This window comes from Desmodus rotundus, chromosome 3, assembly GCF_022682495.2.
Source record: "Desmodus rotundus isolate HL8 chromosome 3, HLdesRot8A.1, whole genome shotgun sequence".
Taxonomy (NCBI): Eukaryota; Metazoa; Chordata; class Mammalia; order Chiroptera; family Phyllostomidae; genus Desmodus; species Desmodus rotundus.
In genome coordinates, this window is record NC_071389.1 from 79,090,926 (window position 1) to 79,113,826 (window position 22,901).

General features: G+C 37.0%; 1 protein-coding gene across 2 annotated transcripts in view; it reads left to right on the forward strand.

Annotated features, from left to right (window-relative positions):
* The window catches only part of RANBP9 (RAN binding protein 9), an 82,206-nt gene that overhangs the window by 37,166 nt on the left and 22,139 nt on the right, over window positions 1-22,901 (forward strand). For both annotated transcript variants that reach the window (XM_053920255.2, XM_024565566.4), the window contains 4 exons: window positions 9,101-9,153; window positions 10,023-10,190; window positions 14,788-14,810; window positions 20,965-21,149. In XM_053920255.2, coding sequence (XP_053776230.1) covers window positions 9,101-9,153; window positions 10,023-10,190; window positions 14,788-14,810; window positions 20,965-21,149 — 429 coding nt within the window. The remainder of the gene's footprint in view (window positions 1-9,100; window positions 9,154-10,022; window positions 10,191-14,787; window positions 14,811-20,964; window positions 21,150-22,901) is intronic.

Below are 22,901 nucleotides of genomic sequence, written 5' to 3' on the forward strand. Positions count from 1 at the left end.
TGTTTTTCATCACTGCTAATCCCCTCTGGCGTGAAATGCTTCTGTTGAGAAATCCGCCGATAATCTTATGAGAGCTCCCTTGTAGGCAACTAACTGCTTTTCTCTTCTTTTAAGATTCTGTCCGTGTCTTTAAGCTGTGCCATTTTAATTATGATATGTGGTTCGTGTGGGCCTCTTTGGGTTCATGTTGTTTGGGATTCTCTGTTTTTCCTGGACTTGTGTGTCTTTTTCCCTCACCAGGTTAGGGAAGTTTTTGGTCATTATTTCTTCAGATATGTTCTTATTTTCTGCACGCTCTCTCTCTCTCTTCCCCTTTTGTTAATTGTATGATGCAGATATTGTTACACTTCATGTTGTCCCAAATGTCCCTTAAATTACCCTCATTTTTTAAAATTCCTTTTTCTTATTGCTGTTTTGATTGTGTGTTTTCTGGTACCTTGTCTTCCAAATTGCTGATTTGATCCTCTGCTTCATCTAACCAAATGTTTATTCCTTCAGGTGTATTATTCATTTTAGATATTTATTCTTCATTTCTGACTGGTTCTTTTTTGATTTCTCTGTCTTTTTTCATGCTGTTGAGCATCCTTACAACCCTTACTTTGAACTCTGTATCTGATAAATTGCTCACCCTCATTTCATTTAGCTTTTTCTGGAGATTTCTCCCGTTCCTTAATTTGGGGCATGTTTCTTTTTCTCTTTATTTTGGCTGCCTCTTTGTTTTTATCTCTGTGTGTTAGGTAGAGCTGCTATGACTCTCAGCCTTCCTAGGGTGGTATGTAGTAGGTTTCCTGTGGGATCCAGTGGTACAATCACCTTGCACACCTGAGCTGGATGCTCCAAGAATCTCCCTTGTGTGGTTCTGTAAGTACTGTTGTAATTTGGCTGTGAGCGCCATTGGTCTATTTGTGTGTGGGCTCACTGGTGGATCATTTCTGACTAAAGTATATAAGCTATTGTGCAGTTGCTGACTGCAGGAAGCAGAATTCACTACAGCAAGGTCTGTTGCCTGCCTAGGTCACCCTTTGGATATGCTACTTGTAAAGCTAATTAGATCCTTCTCTGATGTTACCGGAAGCTTGCCACTGGGTGTGTTGGTTCTGGAGCCTCTTGGGAGAGATTTTGGTGTAGGCCAGTGTTAGATGCTGCCTGTGAGTGGCCCTTGGCTACCTGTGTGGTGCTACAAAGTGGTACAGTTTGTGGCTGCCTCTGCTGGGCCTGGGTGTGTGTGAAAAGAATAAAGTTGTGCACCAAGGCCTACTTTAGAGGCATGTCAGCAAAAGTCCCAAGGCACCCCTGAGATCCTCCTTTGCCTGCTGCCTGCCTGTTATGCTCAGTCACTGACAGAGCCTCTGTTGGTTCTCAAGTTGCATGGGGTGGGTTCTCAGTGAGTCACCAGGTAGGAGTGGGTGGTGTTCACCAGATTGATACACATTCAAACTCAGTTCCAGTTTTAGGTCTGAGGCCACTCAGCAAATGTCCCAGAGTATACCAAGTCTAGCTGCCACAAGCCAGTGTCTACAGACCTCTGTGCTGGGGTGGGGTCTCATAAAGTCATCAGGGTGGGGCCAACAGAGTGCATCAGGCCCAAACAAACCAAGATTTGACCATGTGTTCTTTACTGGTTGGGCAAGGAAAAATGGTCCCTAGTCCTAGAGCCAGACAACTCAGTCTATCCCTGATTCTGCCAGGAGCCTTGTTTCAGCAGGGCAAAGGTGCTGGGAGTCAGGAGGATGGGTTTAGTGGATCTCCTGTGAAGGGGTGATGCCTATTAGACTTGGGAGAAGGTAAGGGGAGTGGCCCCTGCCTCAGTGCCACTCAACTCAGTCTATCCTGGATTCTACCTAGACCTTGGCAGGGTAGAACTACCAGGAGTCAGGAGTTATGGGGTCGCTGGTTGCCTGAAAGATGGCATGTGGGAGGGGGGGGGACCGGTAAGTTCATGGGAAACTGAGGAGAATGGCCCATCTGCTCCAAAGGCACATAACTTAGTCACTGATATTTCCTAAGTCTGTCCAGACCTCTATACCCTGACCAAGGAAGCTAACTCCTCAGCATGGCACAAGCTCTGCATGGTGGGGTTAGAGGGTACCCAGAGGGTGAGGCTGATGCTTTTCCCCCAGGCTACTGCCTAGGAAGGGAGTGTTCCACCCAAGAAAGATGGCACCTGCGGTGTGGGAGAGGGACTCCCTCAGCCCTTTCATATTTCTGAGTAGAATATACCACAACTTGTGTATCCATTGGTTTGTTGATAGAAACCCAAGGTATTTCAGGGTTTTGTGAATAAAGCAGCTATGAAAATATTTGTAGAAGTCTTTTGGTTGGACATATACCTTCTTTTACGAGTAGAACAGTGGGGTCTTGGGGTAGGTACATGTTCAGTCTTACCAGAAACTGCCAGCCACCATTGCAAAGAGGTTGTACTGTTTTAAATTCCCACCATCCATCTATGAAAGTTCTTACTGTGCTATACTTTTGGCAATACTGATATTGTCAGTCCTTTAAATTTTAAATACAAGGTCTGTCTGGAAAAAGTCCAGCCATTGTTAACATAATGATAACGGTTTGTATGACATCGATGTAACCTGGCAGCCAAGCAGAGTGGACTGGCATGCACGTGCATGAACAATGACGACTTCACTGTACTAGTCAGTGAAGTAGATGGTAGATGCCGTTGAATGAGCACATGTACTGTGTGGCCGTCTCATTCACAATGACTGAGCTAGTAGAACAATGAATCTGCATCAGATTTTGCATTAAGCTTGAACATTCCTCTGTGGAAACTATTTGAATGATTCAGAAGGCCGCAGCTGTGGACAGCTAGTGATTGGCACCTTCATCCTGACAACATGCCAGCTCATGCACCACATTTCTTGCAGAGTTTTCTGTCGAAACATCAAGTCACCCAGGTGGCTCAGCCCTGCTACAGCCTAGATTTGGCACCCTGCAACTTTGGCTTTTCCCAAAACTAAAATCACCTTTGAAAGGGAAGAGATTTTAGACTGTCAATGAGTTCAGGAAAATACAACAGGACAGCTGATGATTGGGAGAACTGTGTGAGGTCTCAAAGTGCCTACTTGGAAGGGCTGAGGAATCATTGTCTTGTGTATAATGTTTCTTGTGTCTTTGTATCTTCTTTAGGAAATGTCTCTTTCTCTTTTTCATGTTACCTGGCTGGATATCTTCTGGACAGACCTCGTAATCTGCTGAGTGTATAATGATATTTTGGTGTGGTTATAACTGGCATTTTCTTTTTTGTTTAAATATATTTTATTGATTATGCTATTACAACTGTCCCATTTTCCCCCCTTTATTCCCTTCCCCTCCACCTTTCCCCCGCAACCAGCATTCCACCCCTTGGTTCATGTCCATGGCTCATACATACAAATTCTTTTTTTTTTTTTCCAGGAAGAGGGAGAAGCGGGGAGGGGAAGGAGAAAGAGAGGGAGAGAAACTTCAAAGTGTGGTTGCCCCTCACATCTCACATGCCCTCAACTGGGGACCTGGCCAGCAACCTAGGCATGTGCCCTGACTGGGAATCAAACCTGTTACCCTTTGGTTCACAGGCCTGCATTCAATCCACTGAGCTACACCAGCAAGGGCTCCTATACTATTCTTAACCTCCCCCTGTCTATTTTGTACCTACCTTTTATGCTTCTTATTCCCTGTACCTTTTCCTCCATTCTCCCTCCACCCCTTCCCTGCTGATAACCCTCCATGGGATCTCCATTTCTGTGGTTCTGTTCCTGTTCTATTTGTTTTTCTTAGTTCCTTTTTGTTTCTGTTTTTGGTTTTTTAAGTTCGGTTGTTGATAGTTGTGACTTTGTTGTCACTTTACTGTTCGTATCTTCTTTTCCTTAGATAAGTCCCTTTAACATGAAATGTCTAGGATTTGAAGTATAATTTGAGCATAAATATTGAGGAATGGCATTTTTGCCTTGTTCTTAGGGAAATAACATTCAGTGTTTTACTATTAAATATGCTACGTGCAGGGGCTTTTTGTGAATGTAGACTGTGGAGATTCCCTTTTATTTCTAATGTGCTCATATTTTTTATTGTGAATGGGTATTGAATTCTTTCAAATACTTTTTTCCCCTGCAATTATTTAAATAATCAGTAGTGTTTTTTCCTAAGTTGGTAATGTGCATTGATTGGTGAAAATAGTTTCATTCTTAAAGGGTATTTTCCTGAATATAACTGTTGGTATGGATCCCCCCACTTCCCTTTTTGTACTTTTAAATATTTCTGTTGTTTTCTGGCTTTCATATTTTCTTGTAAGAAATCAGTGAGTTTTCATCTCTGTAGTCCTATGAAAGTAATTTGCCTTTTTTTCTGGTTATGTTCAGGATTACCTCTTTATTCTCAGTTTTCAGCAGTTTGACTGTGATTTGTGCTTGGATGTCTTTTTCTTGCTGATGTTTGCCATGCTTCTTGAATCTGTAAAAAAAGTTTTTTCTCAAAAAAAATTTTTTTTGCCCCTTTCTCTCCTTTTCTCCTTGTGAGACTCTTTTTACATGTCTCTTAGACCTTCTGATATTGCCCCAGGGACTCTTTCCCGCCCCCCCACCTGAATATTTTTACTCTATTCTTCAGATTGGTCCTGTCTTAATGTTTACTTACTCATTTTGCCATTTCTAATGTGCCAGTAGTGCATTAGTAAATACTTATTTCAGGTATTTTCAGCTCCAAAATTACCATTTGGTCATTTTTATTGTTTATTTTTTTTTCTTATTCTTTTGAAGAATATCTTTTAACATTTCATATAATATTAGGTGGTAGTGATGAACTCCATTCGCTTTTTCTTGTTGGGGAAGCATTTTATCTGTCCTTTGGCTCTAATCTGTCCTTTGGTTCTAAATGATCACTTTACTGGGTTGAGTAATCTTGATTGTAGGTCCTTGCTTTTCATCACTTTGAATATTTCTTGCCAATCCCTTCTGGCCTGCAAAGTTTCTATTGAGAAATCATGTGACAATCTTAAGGGAGCTCCCTTGTACATAACTAACTCTTTTCTCTTGCTGCTTTTTAAGATTCTCTCTTTGTCTTTAACCTTTGCATTTTAATTATGATGTATCTTGGTGTGAACTTCTTTGGGTTTATCTTTTTTGGGACTCAGCACTCCCTGGACTTACGTGTCTTTTTCCTTCACCAAGTTAGAAAAGTTATCTGTCATTATTTCTTCAAATAGGGTCTCAATCCCTTTCTCACTCTCTTCTCTTTCTGTACCCTATGATGTAGATATTTAATTCATGTCCAAAGGTCCCTTAAGCTATCCTCATTTTTTTAAATTCATTTTTCTTTTTGCTACTCTGATTATTTTCTGCTACATTGTCTTCCAAATTGCTGATTTGGTTGTAGGCTTCATCTACTCTACTGTTGATTCCCTGTAAATTACTCATTTCAGTTACTGTATCCTTCATTTCTGATTGTTCCTTTTTTATTCTGTTGAGGTTCTTATTAAGTTTATTGCATCCCTGTAACCAGTGTTTTGAACTCTGCACCTAGTAGACTGCTTGTCTCTATTTTGTTTAGTTCTTTTTCTGGAGTTCTGTTCTTTTGGGCCAAGTCTGTGTCTCCTCATTTTGGCAGTCTTGCTGTATTTGTTTCTGTGTATTAGGTAGAGCTGCCGCATCTCTCAGGATTAGTAGAGTTGCCTAATGCAGTCGGTATTTTGTAGGATCCAGTGGCACAGCCTCTCCAATCACCCAAGCTGGGCTGTGGAGGTATGCCACCCTGCCCCCATGTGGGCTGTGTACATCTGCTATTGTAGTTGAGCCTTGATTGCTGTAGGCCCGTTAATGGGAGATATTTACTCTCAGGCCAGTTAGCTGCAAGGCCTGGTTTTGACTACCAATCACTAACCACTGTGAAGCATAGGCTATGCAGGGTCCACCCAACAGAGCAGGACTTAGTTCAGCAGGGTTCTGGTGCTCACTGAGTCCACCCCTTGGTGTGTCACTTTTGGAGGTGGTTGGCTGGTGATGCTTTGACATGATCTGAAGCTATCCACTGGTTGCACTGTCCCTGGGTCCTCCAGGGAGGTGTAGGACAAGGTCAGCCTCTACCTGTGTTCTGCCCGAGACCATCTGGCATGAGTTACAAGGCCACCTGCAGATGGCTACTACTTGTGCTGGGTTTGGAGGTACCCAGGTAAGGGCAAGCTGCAAACTAAGGCCAGCTACTGCTAGTGTTAGGGCTGGGGACATTTAGTGAGAGGTATGGGGTGTACTGAGGCCCGATGCTGCTTATTTGAGAGATTTTAGGAAAATCTGAAGCATTAGCCAAGACTGGCAATTATATGGAAAAGCCTCCAGAAACAGCTTTGATGGGCCTACAAATTGGGTGTGGTGGGGTGAATAGTGTGAGCCAGGTTGATGGTGGAGACTCAGATATGCTGCTCACCTGCTAGCTCTGTGTGGAGAGGCTCATCATCAAAGCAACAATGGCCTCTGCCAGCACTTCTGCCTGGAAAATAGCTCCCCCTGTCCCAACTCTCGCCCTGATGGCTGACAGTTCATTTTCTCCCTCTATGTCTCTGGTGTCTTTCAGGTTGCTTTGCTACCCCAGTGCTGGAGCTCAGAGGGAGTAAGTCCCGCCAATTTATGTGCAAGCCCTTTAGCAGGAACTGCCTGAGACTCCAGAAGCCCTCTGTCTCCCGCAGGCTTAATCACTGCTGATTTTTACAGCCAGAAGTTATGGGGACTTCTCTTTCTGGCACTGGAACCCTGACATGGGGGGTACCTGATGTGGAGCTGGTACTCCTCACTTCTCAGGGGCCTCCTCTGAGGGTACTCCTCACTTCTCAGGGGCAGCCAGGATATCCCTTGCATTTCTTAGACGCCGTCATGGTGGCGGGACCAGCCTATTCTGCCTCTCTGCCTTTCCCACCAGTCTCCATGTGATTTCTTTAATTCCCTAGGTGTAGGATTTCCATTCAGCCAGATTTCAAAGCCTGTTTGAATGATGGTTATTCTGTATTTCAGTTGTAATTTTGATGTGGTTGTGGGAGGAGGCGAGTGTTGTATTTACCTGTGCTGCCATCTTGACCAGAGTTCAGTCTGACATATTTTTTTGGTATATTTTAGAATTTTGCATTCTTTGGCCTCATTTTAAAAGAAGTTTACATTTTTTTTCTTCATTTTATTCACCTTTTTCTGTACTTATTTTCTCTTTATTACTGTTTGTACTTGCTTTCTAATCCCTGGGCAGCTAGTCTAAAACCAGGTCTACACTACAGCTTCCAGGTTCTTTCTTCAAGGTGATACTAGGAGTATTTCAGAATTTGTCACTGATCCATTCAACAGCTTCATTCAGATCCTAGTCGGGAGGCTAGTACTTTCCCTTTCCCCTTCACATAGCTGTGCCCCTGCTCACAGCTTGGAGTTTCTTCTCAAAGATTGACTTGTTCCTTGTTTTTTGTTTTTTTTTTTTTAATGCTTACACCGTGTTGGATTTGGAATAAAGGGGCTGAAATCAATACACACTTAATGGATCTTCTTGACAAGACATCGAAATGTTGTTCCGTAATGTTGTATCTTGTCTCACTTGACACATTGCTCTTTTAGTAATACTGCTTTTTGTGAATTAAGATAACTGAATTTTAATATCTACTGGGCAAGAAACTTATTTTTTAAGAAATTTCATGTTTGATCAAAAATCTATATTTTGACATATGAACTTCAAAATTACATTATCCAATTTAAGAAAATCATTTATAATCTATTTTCAATCTCATTATAACATGTATATATTAACTTTGGAAAAATCCCCATTTTATGTTGTCAAATTATCCAGATACATAGTGTACCCATTTGTTTATGGCTTTTAATGTATCATTTTTGAGCCTTACGTGATATCTTTATTCCTGTTTAATGGTTTCTCTAGTTATTTTGATTGGTATATGTACAGACACCACTTTCTTTATTTCTAGAAAAGAAATTAAAGTGTTTTTCTTATATCCAGTTATTTTGCCAAAATCCCTAATTAATTCTAAACACTTTAGAATCACAGCTACTAAAAATAAAGATAATTTTGTATCTTCTTATAGTTTTACAGGTTGTTTAGTTTTCTAATTTTATTAAATTTTGTAAAACATTCAAAACAACGTTTAACTGTTGGAAGCACCTCCATGTTCCTGATTTTAATGGAAATGGCTTCAGTGTTTCACTGTTGATTGATTATCTTGCTTGCTCTTAATCCGTTGGTAAAAATGCGCATCATGTTTAAGTAGTTTCCTTTTATTCTTGTGTTGAGTTTTCATTAGGAATGGTAGCTTAAATTTGTCAAATGCCATTTTAAATCTTGATACAATCACAATTAGTTTTTTAGCATATTGGATTCAGTTGCTCTTTTATTTAGTTTTTGTTTTTGCATCAGTACTTACAAGTATATTGTTCTAGACTTTTTGGAACTACCTTTATCAGGTTTTATTAATATTTATAACATTTTAAAATGAATTATATACCTTAATAATTACCTTTCCTCTTGTATTTCTTCTGTGGAGATAATTTTGTTCTTCTAGTTTCATAAATTAATTATTAAGAGTCTGGTGTTTAAGTCAGTTTTGTCAGTTTGCCAAAACACTTTTAGAAAACCAATATATAGATACCCCTATAGTACATACTTCTCAGTGTAATTTTATTAAGGAACTCAGATGCTTTTATACTGACAGCATTTCCAAGTATATATCCGTGTTCTTTTATGTAGATGTATGGTCTAGATTTTTACTGTGTCCTTTTTCACACACGTTTGTTTCTTATTTAACATTTCTTTTTTTCTTCTACAAGCCCTTCAGTACTTTTTGTTAGACATCTAAATCCTAAATATTTATGTGTAGATAAGTCAGGATGATTTTTATTGTTAGTAGAATGCATAATTTTTACCAATACTTCGGGTGTATTTATGAATGATTATTGGAATTTGCTGTGATATGAGTTTTATTGTTGCTTAATACTATTTTTTGCTGTTTAATGAATTGCAATAACTTTTTTATAACCTATGAATTTCAAACTTGGGTGTGGTTTTGATAATATTTGGTAATTTATACATGTATGACTATAATAACCAGCTTTTCTTCCTTCCTTCCTTTTTTTTTTTTTAACAGTTACATGGGAATTGGTCTCTCCGCTCAAGGTGTGAACATGAATAGACTACCAGGTACAGCAGTGATTGAACTATAGTACAGTCTCATAGCTCTTTGTGGCTAAACTTTTAATTAATAACTTGAAATAGTTAAATACATTGATTTTTTTTTTATTTTTTCCAACTATACTATAGGTTGAAAGTGGAAGCCTGAGTTTTTGTAATAAATATAAATTTTATGCTATTTGGCAAAACACATATACCATGCACTTTTTTGTTTTGTTTTTTGATATTTTTAACTTCCAGTACATAGTCATACCAACTTTAAATATTTTAATGTGTGTGGTTCGTTTTGTTTGCTACCCAACACATGCTTGGCTTTTAACCCATTTTCAGTTGTTTAATATTGTAGGAATGTAGGCCTGGTGAAAAGTACACTAAGGAAGGTATGAATTCAAATGGCAGAACTGTTTCTTGAAACCATTAATCACATGGAAGTGATATTTAGACTATATTTTCTAGTGTTTCATTTACTGGTGTTTAAAATTAACTTTGGAAATTAATTTACTGGAGGAAACATTTCGAAAATAGAAAGCAAAACAGAAAAATCTATTTTATATTAAACTGTGTGTGTGTCTGTCAAAACCAAATCAAAGCAAAATTCCTTTGGGAAATATACATGAAAACTGTCTTGCATTTTTTTTTTCTGGTAGGAGACCTCTCTGTTTAATACATGTTCTGGTGTTCTGTCTGCTGAATTTATTTTCCTTAATGTTAACAGTACTTCAGTATAAAGATTATGTAGTGTAATTGTTGAGAATTTATATGTACATTTGGGAATTTTATCTCATATCTGTTGTGCTGCTCTTGCTTATTTTATCATCTTAGTGAATGGTTATAGCACGAAGGAACTTTACATTTCATTGTAAATACTTTCTCTTTAGGCTGGGATAAACATTCATATGGTTATCATGGGGATGATGGACATTCATTTTGTTCTTCTGGAACGGGACAACCTTATGGACCAACTTTTACGACTGGTGATGTCATTGGTTGTTGTGTTAACCTTATCAACAATACCTGCTTCTACACCAAGAATGGACATAGTTTAGGTACTAAGATAATGTATTGCATGTAAAATAAGCAAATATTGTAATTATTTTACTTACATCATGGTAGTCATATTAATTATGTAATTCTCCTTTGTAAATATATGCCTCTGGAGATTATTTCTCTGTTCCCTCCAGGTGAAAGTTGAGGAAATGGCGGGAAGTTGCATTCTGTGGAGGCTGCACTGTATCACATTGTAGGAGTAACTGTGTAGATGGTTTCCATGCTCAGACATTTATTCTGGTAATAGAATTCCTAAGTGTTTTCTGCTTTACTTTGAATAAAGCCCAAATTCAGTTGAATTTGATTCAGTTCTCTAGGTTAACAGGTGCTAAGAAAAAAGGGCTGTCAGTTTTTAGTTCAGCATGAGGGTAAAATAACATATGAAGGAAAAGCTTGATGCTACCAACCGAATTAAGGGTATTGACACACTTAAAAGGCCATGCCTGCTAACAGAGACTGATAAAGAACGGCATCTGTACAGTTAGTTCTGCAGAAGGGATCAGAATTAAAACAAGCAAGTAGCAGCAAAATTTCTAAGAATAAAAGACAGGTGACTAAGAAGTAAATAGATTAATGAAAATATAAAGATACCCATCCATTGTAAGACTAACAGAAAATTAGGATTTTTAGTTCAATAAGAACTCATAATACTTCAGACTTAAAATTATATATAATTGGCCCTGGCCAGTGTGGCTCAGTTGGTTGGAGTGTGGTGCCATAATCTGAAAGGTTGTAGGTTTGATTCCCATTCAGGGCACATGCCTAGGTCGAGGGTTCGGTCCCTGGTCAGAGCACTTACAGGAGGCAACTGACGGATGTTTCTGTCTCACATCGATGTTTCTCTTCCTCTCTTCCCCTCTCTATGAAATTAATAAGCATGTCTTTGGATAAGGATTTAAAAAATTACATATGGTTGTTACATTCTCATTTCTTAGAAATATTTTTAGTTTTTGCTTTTTGTGTTATGGAAAGTTTAAAGAATACCAAAACTGATGGTATCCTGTATAAAAATAAAAAGGTTTCACATTACTTTTACTGTTTGAAGTGAAAGGAGGCAAAAACTAAGTAACCCCAGAAGGCAGAATGTTCAGCTTACTTATAAACAGTATTTAAAAACTAGATTGCAAATAGTATGCTTAGACATGTAATAGATGTTCTTTAATAACACAAAAACTATTTTTTCTGTCATTCATAGTAGAAAATTTTGAATGTCCAGCTGCATTGTTAATAGTTATTTTTTTCTTAGTGTCTCAACATACTCCTAAACTTTTCCTTCTGATCATTAATACTGATTTTGAAAGTTCTGTATTATCTGACTTAAAGATTGTCCCAAGTCCACAAAAGATCCTTATACATGGTTGAGCCTTGAACAACACAGGTCTGAACTGCACAGGTCCACTTGTAGGTGTATTTCTTTCAGTAAATACATACGGTACTGTAATGTATTTTTTCTTCCTGTGATTTTCTTAATAACATTTTCTTTTCTCTAGCTTTATTGTAAGAATACAGGATATAATATGTATACAATATATGTGTTGATAGACTGTGTTTATATTGGTAAGGCTTCTGGTCAACAGTAGGCTATTCATAGTTAAGCTTTTTGGGGGAGTCAGAAATTGTATCTAGATTTTCAACTGCACAGGGGTCAGTGCCCCTAAGCTCTGCTTTGTTCAGAGGTCACCTGCATTTTTATCAGTACAAGAATGTTAAGGATGCTATGCAAATGATACGTGTATTTGAATTTGATTGTTCTGGCTAACTGATTTCTCAAAGATGCACCTCCTTCAGTTTATTTGTTGTTCCTGTTCTGGCTTTGACTTATCAAAGCAGTTCACTGGGATAGTCTTAGTTGGTTTGGCCTCTAAAGATACTTTAACATCTTAAACAGGCGAAATCTGTTAAGGTATGACCTTTGGTTCAGAAATGCAAAATACATGTTTTTAAAATTAAAATTAGTCTTTTACAGTTTTTTTAAACTTTATTCCAGAGAAGATATTTTATTTCGGAAGATGGGAAGATGTAAGTTTGTGTTTTTTTTGTCTATTAGGTTTTTACAGATAATTAAATTAGAAATTTTCTCTTGAATAAGAAAATATTTTTAAAATATGAGATTTTTAAAAGGGTACCTAATGATGGAATTACATTCAAATTTTAAGTAAATTAGAAACATCTGGTATTATTCATAAATTAATATTAAGCACATAGGGAGGCAGTAGAACAGTGGTTTAATGTTTAATAAGTGGGTTCTCTAGTTGTCTCCTGGTTTAGACCATGTGACCTTATGCAAGTTACTTAACATTTCTGTGCCTCAGCTTGTATAAAGTAGGATCGCTATAATACCTACTTCATTAAGGTTGTTAGACTGAGCTGAAATGATGCATGTGCAGTTCTTAGGTGATTGCTTGACACATAGTGAATAGTCAGTAAATGTTTATTACCATTGTTTGCCAGACGCTGGGCTAGGTGCCAGGGATGCAGTGGTAAAACATTGGTGAGCAAAATTATTCCTTTAGAACTAAAGATTCATTGGAATACAGCCACATCCATTTTCATGTACAGTGTATGGCTACTTTCCTGCTACAGTGGCAGAATTGAATAGTTGTTACAGGACCATATGGCCTACAGAGCAGAAAATATTTACTCTTTGGCCCTTTATAGGAGAAATGTGCTTATCTCTGGTCCAGATTCTAGCATCTAAAAGATCTTTGTACTTCCCAAAGTGGATAATTTTCACCCAAGAGCCGATGCATCTTTAGTTTCTGTCTTATGAAGGTTTTCACAATATGTTTTTATTTGCCATATAAGGAGAAATGGAAAGATTTTTATTGGGAAAACAATTAAAAGAGAAACATTTCAGTATCCAGGTTAACCCGAAATTTTTTTACTTTATTTTAATGAATACCATTAATCAAATGAAGATCACTTTTCAAAAAGCCTCTTGACAAATCAGGGAATTAGAACTTATATAAAAAGCTTGCTTTCTGTGTATTAAAGTAATTATACCAACTTGTTAAACTGGCATCTTTTTGTGGTTTAGCTGTGTATAGGCTAGAGTAGCTATATTTGGCAGTGATCAAAAGTATGAATCTATGAAATTAAGTTGGTGCTTTGATTACAGTTTTTAGTAAAGAGTGAAGATTTCAGTAATGGCAAAAAGGAATTTTTTACTGAAACAATATAAATTTAGGCAGTTTGTTTTATATAGACATCTTTGAGAAAAAGATTAAGCTGCTATTTTATGAAAAATGGTAAAGACATATATGGTAAAAATTGTATTAAAATACTTATTCTTTAATGCTTTTTGTAAAAGTGTTCTGAAATTTTTAGAACAAATTTTCATATTTGGCCCACAGTCGCTTCGCTTTCTATTTATTAATGAAGCTAAAAGTAATCAGTGTTTTGCTGGGGTGGTAGGGGAGGATCTCCAGCTTTCTTTTCCTTCTGACAAGCCAATGTGAATTCACTAGTTTTTCAAAGAACTTTAACTTAAAAAGCACTATGTTTACACATTTATTTAAAAACATAGTAGAGATTTATAGTCGGTTTGTCTTTTAATTTTAGTGCTTTAATAAGTAGAGTCAGTTTTCTGATGGCACAGCACATTTACAGAGTCATAGAATGTCAAGTGGGTAGAGACCCTATGGATAATGTAATAGAAATGCCCTCACGTTTTAGATGGTGATCAGCACTGCAGGGCCAGGGCAGGTGTGGTGTTTTGTTTTAACCTGTGTTTGGACTGGAAGATTTGGGATTAACCAGCTCACCAACGTCACCCCCTCCTGTTACTTTAGAACTCAGTCTTTTTAAAAATATGAGTGAGGTTCTGTAGAAACATATGGTTTATTATCTTCAGCTAAGTAATATATTTTAATTTTTGAAGAGAAATTCTTAAATCATCACTTTAGAATGCCAGTAACTTATTCCAACAACATTAACCTCGTTCAAGTGTATTTGGAACATGACTGCGTTGAAATTGCTGTCAGGACATTCAAGAGAAATTCTCACTGTATAAATCTTTATCCTTTGAAAGAGGAATTGTTTCCCAGAGTAGTCAAAGGTTATTCAAGAATGTACTTTTGTAAGAGATTTGATTTTTTTAAAGAAACAAAATACTGTATTTTTCATTGTTTAACTCTTTTATTGTACTAGAAGGTCTTTCCCTTTCCCCCAAATTATTTAACCGCTAAATCTAAGTGAGGAAGATTAAATGATATGGCTGGATAAAGCACTTTGGGTATTGGTCAAAATCCAGATGTGACTATTTTGCAACCAATTTGCTTATATGATTTCTAGTATAGCTTTGAAGATATATCTAAAAATCATTTCAAAAATCCTGGAGTCAGTAGCAGTTTGACAAAAATAAAATTGGTGTCTGACTAATAAGGATGATGAACTTGAAAAAGGGCTCAGCATTCACTCAGACCTGTTAGTGTTATTGAGGAAAAAAATTACTCTGTTATTTTATATTTTGGTATTCAGTTTTTTCTTCTCTGCCTTTCCTACTCCTTTTCTTTGTTTTTGTTAGAAATTTAACTTGTTACCATAGTCTGCCTTTGAAAACCAGCTTCTAATGCCACCTTTTCTTTTTTTTTTAAGGTATTGCTTTCACTGACCTACCGGTAAGACATAACTTTTTTAAAAGCATTTTTGCATTTTTAATTAAACAAATTATAAAGAAACTAATGCTAAGCACGTTTAGAATGCATTCTTACTGACATTCAGTTTATATGCCATGCATAGAATAGAAATCTTTCTCTAGTTGGTGTTGACCTTCAGAAATTAAACTTCAAATTGCACTGGATACCTTGTACAAGGAAACTTTGTTATGGCTAAAAAATAAATCAGAAATGATTATTAAAATATACTTTTTTATGTCACTATGCATTTGTTTGAATTATTTTTGTATTGGACTTTTCAGCAAGTGACTATAAAGCAGTTCTAGTCATTTATTAATCCAGTGAGTACTGCATGCGTACTGTACAGCAGGTGCTGTGCTTGGCTGTGTCATTCAAGAACACAGGTAAGGTAAAGGTCTCTGTCCTTTTGGGGTGTCCAAGCTGGGGAAGTGAGAAGGAACAGTACATTACAAATTAAGTAAATCATAGCATTTTTAAAAGGTTTTTAAGTACTTTTCAAAGAAAGAAAAACCAAAACAGCGTGGGAGTACCAAACACAGAACATGGGATATACAATTTGCTCATCTTTGCTCAAGCTAAGACTTGAGCAGAGCCTTTGAAGAAGTGAGGGAGTTAACTAAATGGATATATAGATGAAGAATGTTCCAGACAGAGGGAACAGTTAGAGGAACGTGTGTGCTAAAGCAGGAGTATGTGTGGCCTGTTTGAAGAAAAGCATGAAGTGAGGTAGAAAGACATGAGAAAGACAGACAGGAGGAGGAGATAAGTCAGAGCTGATGATGGTGGGGGTTGGCTAGATCATCCAGATCCTCAGGGTCACTGTAAAGACTTTGGCATTTACTCTGAGTGAAATACAAAGGCATTGCAGACTTTAGTTCTTCTGATACAGCTTTAGTTTTTAAAGGAGCACTAACTTCAGGCTTGAAAAATAGATGGCCGGTGGAGAATAAGGTTACACTCAAACAGACCTGACAGGGGCTATTGCAGAAACTGAGGCAACGGATGATGGTGACTCCCATCACTAGAGATGGGAGAAGTGGCATGATTGTAGATACCTTGTTTACCAGAACTGAGGCTCTGTCCAGTGTAATCTGCATCACATGTAACATAGGGGCAAAACGCTAGCAAACTATGGTACAATGCTTTCTTATCACTTAGAATTTGTATTTTACATTTACCCAACAATCTTTGAAAGTATTTAATAGATTTTAGTCAATATCACTTACTGCATTCCTAAAAATGATGACATAAGCAACATAAATTGATTAAAGTTTTCCCCACACTTCTTCAAGTTGAATCCAACTTTTTAACTTCTTTTGTAGAGTTGATGTCTGTGGTGTTCCACATGACGTTTTCTCCTGTGCCATCAAGAACATTTCTTCAGAGTTCTCCAGTGTGTCTCTGGCATTTTTTCCCAAGCTCCTGATGGCATTGTGCAGGTTTTGATGCTGTCACTTTCTTAATATTGCCAGAAAGTATTAACCAAAGTTGTTTTTTTTTTTTGACAATAACCAGGACTCTGGGGTTCCTTTCTCAGTTGGCTTGTTGACTAAAATGTCTTAAGGGTTGCAATTATCCAGCTGTTTCACCAGAAAAAATAATCAAGTCCCAGAGTTTTCAGTAAGCTCCTCCTTTAACAAATTCATACCTGTGCAGCAGTGACAGCTGTGTCATGGCAGCTGCCTGGCCAGATGTAAGATGCCATCGATTATAAGACACATTCCAGATTCAGAGATGTTTCGAAATGACAGGAAACTCAGAGGTGAGAATAGACTACAGATTTAATATTCCTGAAAAAAATCCTAGAAAAACAGAAGATACCAAAGTTATAATAGAAAAAACTTTGCTAAGCCAAATAAAATTCAGAGTCTACAAATCAAAGATGCTTACCAAGAAGCATTTTTTAACAAGTGGTGATGGAACAAGTGTTGGGGGGGGGTTATTTTTTGTTTTGTTTTGTTTTTTTAATATAAATCTTAGGATTTTGTTTTGTGTTTATACTACAGTAAGTTTGAGATGAATTAAAATAAATAAATAAGATATATATTTTTTTAAATCGAACTGAGAGCCAAGAAAATTTTTTGATAAATTGGATGTGAAAAGGTGAGAAAGAGGATCAGACTTCAAGATGTTGGACCTGAGAAAATGGAGGAGTGGAGATGCCACTTATAATGTGGAGAAGGGTATAGATAGGTGGAAGTTTCAAGGGAGGAGGTCCAGAGTTTAATTTTGGATAAATTAAGTGGAGTTGTCAGGTATGCAGTTGGCTATACAGTCCCAGAATTCAAAAGTGATTTGTGAGTAATTGGCATTTTGGTGTTTAAATCTAAAGTCATCAGACTGGTTGAGATCCATAAGAGAGTATGTGTGGGCAGAGAGGAGAAATGGACCAAGGCCTGAGTTCTGGGGCATGCCATATGTGGGAGAAGAGAAGGAACCGACAGGGAGAAATTGAGAAGGAGCAATCACTGAGGTAGAAGGAAGACTAAGAATTGGGTGTCGTCAAATCAAAGTAGAAACAATGTTGAGGTATATCAAGAAAGGAGTAATCAGTGGTGGTATCAGATGCCTTTGTGAAACATCACAAATTGACCAGTGGGTTTAGCAGAGTGGAGGTCACTGATGAGCTTTTCAAGAAAATTTAAGAGTGATGGAGAGATTCTGATTGAAAAGAGAGAAGACGAGGAGGGAGGTGATGGAGTATGGACAACTTTGGAGGATTTTGGCCACAGTGGGGAGTAGAAAAATGGGATGAAGTAGGTGGTAGTGGAAGTGGGGGCAATAGAAGATTTTTTTGTTAGGTTTAGCTGAATGTTTGCTGATGAGAATGATTCAGTACCAAGCAAAAGTTGATGTAGTATAGAGAGAAACAGTGATCATACCCTTGAGTAGACAAATTGGGCTGTGGTCACTTGTGTAGGTAGAAGGGGTAGGTGTCAGAGAAGAGCATCTGTGGGGGTGGGGAGGGGTGGGGGAGCATAGGCGTGGGTGGTAGTAGGTGGGTTGGTGTGGTTTGGAACCATTGCAGAGGTTTTGTTAAGACCAAGTTTCATTTGGATTGGTTGAAGGGCTTAGTAGCTGTTTTTTTGTTTTCTCTTTTTGTAGCACTAAGCAAGTGAATTAACTTGTCAGAGCGAGCAGATTTTTTTGTTTGTTTTTATTCCTTGTTGGTAGATGGTGGTGATAATTTCCTTGGAAAAGGCTTAGCTGGTTGTGGACATGTTGACTATTTTTGTTACCTTCTAACTATTTTTTGTCCCATTTAGAATCACCAGTTATGTTTTGCCTTGTCTATAATTAATCAGTGGTGATACTTGTTTCTGTAACAGTGTGTTAAGTGGTGGTTACGGCGATTGTGGTTCAGAAAGTTCTATATTTTTATGACTGAGATCTTCTGGGACTCCCACATGCAACATATCATTCTCCTACTTAAAAAGGAAGGAAAAAGTCTTTCCCTTAAAGGGACCACCAAACAAATATTTATATGTGTTTTGTACCTATGATATCACTCTTTAGTTGTAGCATTAAATCTTGGTAGTGGGTCTGCCAAGACGCTTACCTGTATTCTTTCGAATTAGTATTTTGGGTTTCTTCAAATAAATTCCTGGAAGTGGGGTTGCTGGTATGTTCATTATGTAAATCTTTACAGGGAAGGTGAGATTATCGTTTATGTACTTTTCTATAACTTGTTCTCTTCATTTAGTAATATATATTGGGCATCTTTGTCAGTATACACATTTTTCCTCATTTTTGCTTATTTTTATAATTTAATATATACGAAATGAGAATGCATCTTAGAATCTACGGTCTGTGAGAGTTTAATGGGCAGTGATTTTTCTTGAATATAAAATAATGACATATCTTAAAATTACTGGAGTCTGAGCTTCGATGAATGTGGTATATAATTCCACCTATAAATGGACATATTTTTTATTTGCAATTACACATTGCAAATTTGTAGGAATGTGAGGTCTGTCCAGAAGGTATCCAGCCATGTACTATGAAAAATAGGCAGTTATTAAAGAAGATACAGATATAAGAAACATTGTACATAAGACAGTGACACCTCAGTCCCCTTCTAAGTAGGCACCTTGGGACCTCACACAGTTCTCCCAATCTCCATCAGCTGCCCCATCATATTGTCCTGAATCTCATCCACGGTCTGAAATCTCTTCCCTTTCAAAGGTTATTTTAGTTTTGTGAAAGGCCAGAAGTCACAGGGCACCAAATCTGGGCTGCAAGGAGCCTGAGTCACCAGGGTGATATGATGTTTCGCCAGAAACCTCTACAAGAGACATGATGCATGAGGGGGCATGTTGTCATGATGAAGCTGCCAATCACCAGCTGCCCATAGCTGCAGCCTTCTGAATCATCCTAATAGTTTCCGTGGATGAATGTTCAAGCTTAACACAAAATTTGATGCAGATTTGTTGCTCTACAGCCATTCTGAATGTGACAGCCACACAGCACACAGGCTCACTCAGCGGCATCTGCTGCCCCCACTGACTAGTGCAGTGAAGTCGTCATCGTTCACATGTGCGCGTTCCAGTCCACTCTCCTTGGCTGCGGGTTGCATTGATGTCACACAAATCATTCTTGTTATGTTAACAATATCTGGACTTTTTCTGGACAGGCCTCGTATATCTTTGCATATTTTTTTCTATAGGATTAATTCTTAAAAATGAAATTATTTTGTCAGTTTTAATAGATTTTGCCATAATTTTTTCTGATGAGATTATATCAGTTTACATTTCCGTGTGCAGTGAATGCGAGTTGTTTTCCCCTTTATGTGTGTCATTAATAAGCGTACTTTTGGAGAACTTCCTTGAACTCTATAGGTCTGTTTTCTCCTTGGTGAAATGAGATGGTATTTTATTTGTGTTTGACTTAAAATTCTATTAATTTGCCCATTTTGTTGATTATTAAAAATCAGTACATTTGTGTACATTGCATTGCCATTTTCCCCCTAATCTGGTGCAACTCTGTTTCTCAATATTTTAACACAGTACTCCTTTTGTTTCTGATTTTAGCTGCTTGTTTGATCAGTTTTTAAACACACTCTCATTTTTGCTTGAAATCTGTTTGAGCATCTTATGTTATACATAAATTATGCCCTTGTCATCTTTACCAAATTTCGTACTGAAAACATTTGTGATAACCATTGAAGTAAAGAAGTAAGGCATAAATACAGAGTATGAAGATGAAGTAGGATTTGGATTTCTAGAAAGAAAAATTGAACGTAGATTGGTGTCAGATAAACCTGTTCCAATCCCACCTCTGACATAGAAAGATCATGAGCAAGTTAATTGGCCCCTGACCCTCAGTTTCTATATTTTTGTAATGCAAATAATAACAATTACTTCACTGGATTACATAATGGTTAACCACTGCCATTCAGTGGACATTCAGTAACTCATTCTCCCTTCAGGTGGAACAGCTAGTGATAGAGCCAAAAGAAGGACTCTGGTATTTTTTGTTTACCTGAAGCTATTAAATTGATTGTTTAGCCTCAGAATCTTGGAGTATATCTAAATGCATTTCTTTACAAATTTGAAATTTAAAATCCATCCTTTTTCTCTCTTGAAATATGTCCATTTGTGTCTTTTATTTTTATGTGGAGATTCCCCACTCTCAATGGCACTGTTTTGCTTATAATTATTATCATCTCTTTACAAAGGCATCCCAAGTATACAGATATGTGAAATCAGTAAACTTAAAATAGTACCCGCCCAGTTAGGGTTGTTCCTGTGGTAACTGGCTTTCACATGAGGTTTCTAGAAATGCATTACATGTATCATACGAAAGCATAAACCTCAGTTACGTGTTTATACTTGAATTTCTAGCTAATACACAACATTCTTAAGAGCAAGGATTATGTCTTCATTTATTAAAAGTCTTATATCCATGTAGTTTCTGAATAAATAAAATGTATTGAGGTTGTTTCATATTTTTCTTGATTACTTTACAGGAAATGATATTTTTCATTTTATTGTATTTTAGAATATTTGCTTTAGTTTCTAATTTTGGATTGAGATTTTAAAATATTTATGAAGTAAATTGATCTGTTACTTTAAAGAGATAACACTTGAAAGAACATAAAAGGGATAGATGTTTAGAGAAATGTGTTGTCTTACAGCCAAACTTATATCCCACTGTTGGGCTCCAGACACCAGGAGAGGTTGTTGATGCCAATTTTGGGCAACATCCTTTTGTGTTTGATATAGAAGACTACATGCGGGAGTGGAGAACCAAAATACAGGCACAGATAGACCGGTTTCCTATTGGAGATCGAGAAGGAGAATGGCAGACCATGATACAAAAGTAAGTGAGCCTGGCCGGTGTGGCCCAGTTGTTTGGAGTGTTGTGCTGGGGACCAAAAGGTCGTGGGTTTGATTCCTGGTCAAGGCACGTACCTGGGTTGTGGGTTTGATCCTCAGTTGGGGTGCATACGAGAAGACAATCAATGTTTCTCTCTATCATGCTCTCTCTCTCCTCCCCCCTTTGTCTCTCTAAAAGCAATGAAAAAATGTCCTCAGGTGAAGATAAATTTTTTTTAAAAAGCAAGTGAGGCAGTTTGAATGGACATTGTTCAAAAGTACTTTTTTAATAAAAACATTTTATTCTTTTCGTACAAAAGAATATTTGTTGAAGCTTTTTAATTTACTCATTTATAGCCTAGTAATTTGTGTATTGATTATATTTTAATCTCTGTAAAAAGTAATTCACTATTTAAACAATTAAAAAGAATGTTTGATGGCAACATACAGAATAATATATTAGCCTGGCTTATTAATTGGATAGAAGAAGTAAAGTAACACTAGATTGCTTAAGGTAGGGTAATTCCTTTCCTCTGGTTAGTAATGGCATTTAATGATTTCCATAGGTTATATGATTCATCTATTAATAGTACCAATGCAAAAGATAAATTCAGAAAGATAATGTAGATTGTATAATTTAGGATTGTGTTTTTGGCCATGCACTTGACTGTGTTGTTCAGCAATAATTCAAATATTTATGGGGAAAGGATTATTGCTCAGTAAGAATAAGCATCAGAATAATGGTATCGTTTATATTCTATATGTAAGTCTGGAACATATTCTTATATATAAATATATAAACTATATATTTATATAGTTTGCTTTCCATATATATATATATAGTTTGCATTCCATATATAAGGCTGGAAGACAGACCTAATGTGTGCATTATACTTTTAAGGATTTGGGTAAATGTTTCTAGTGAATGGATTACTCTTTGTAAGAATAATGTTAGCTATTTTTGTTTGCTGGGGTCCCTTTTTTGCTAAATATTTATTACTTGGCATGTAATTTTAGTAATGTTATAATTGCTCCTCTTCTAAATAGAAAAATCTGACCAAAAACCTCTGATACAAGAAATTTTTTAAATCCTACTACTTATTTTTAATGCCATTTACTTATGCGCTATTATTAGCCATTTAAGAAGAGGCAAAGGCGATGAAGCCAAGGAACAGTGGACATGGAGTTAGGATTCCTAAGCACAGGATGAATACTTATGATCCAGTAATAACAGTGGTGGGGGGGGCAGCAGCAGAGCACACAGTGGGTGTCAATAAAAGAACTATACAATGAATAACCTTTGTCTCAACTCATTTTTTACCCCCAAAATTCAGTTTGTTTTATTAGGGAGCTTTTAATGAAAAAGCAGAATTTTTTTATGGATGTCAGCAGGAAAATGTAGTTCCTATGACCATTACCTAAGATGACACCTGAATGTCAGTGGTACTAAATGGTAGCTCTTAAAGCTTGAAAGAGTATAGACTTAAAAATTAACTAAATACCTGTAAGTTTAAATAGTCATTTTCACTACTGTAATCTAACCCAAGAAAATAACAGAGGCTTTCAGATACCATCAGTCTGACACAATTCATCTTAAATGTCTATGATTGCTTTGAACAGTCTGAGATTTACAAATCTAATTAAGCTTTCTGCATGTACTTTTTGGAGGAGATAGTGATTGGAAGATATGTTGATGATTCTGAAAACATGCTCCTTCTCTAGAGCTATTTTATCATCAGGTATTAGAGAGTCTACA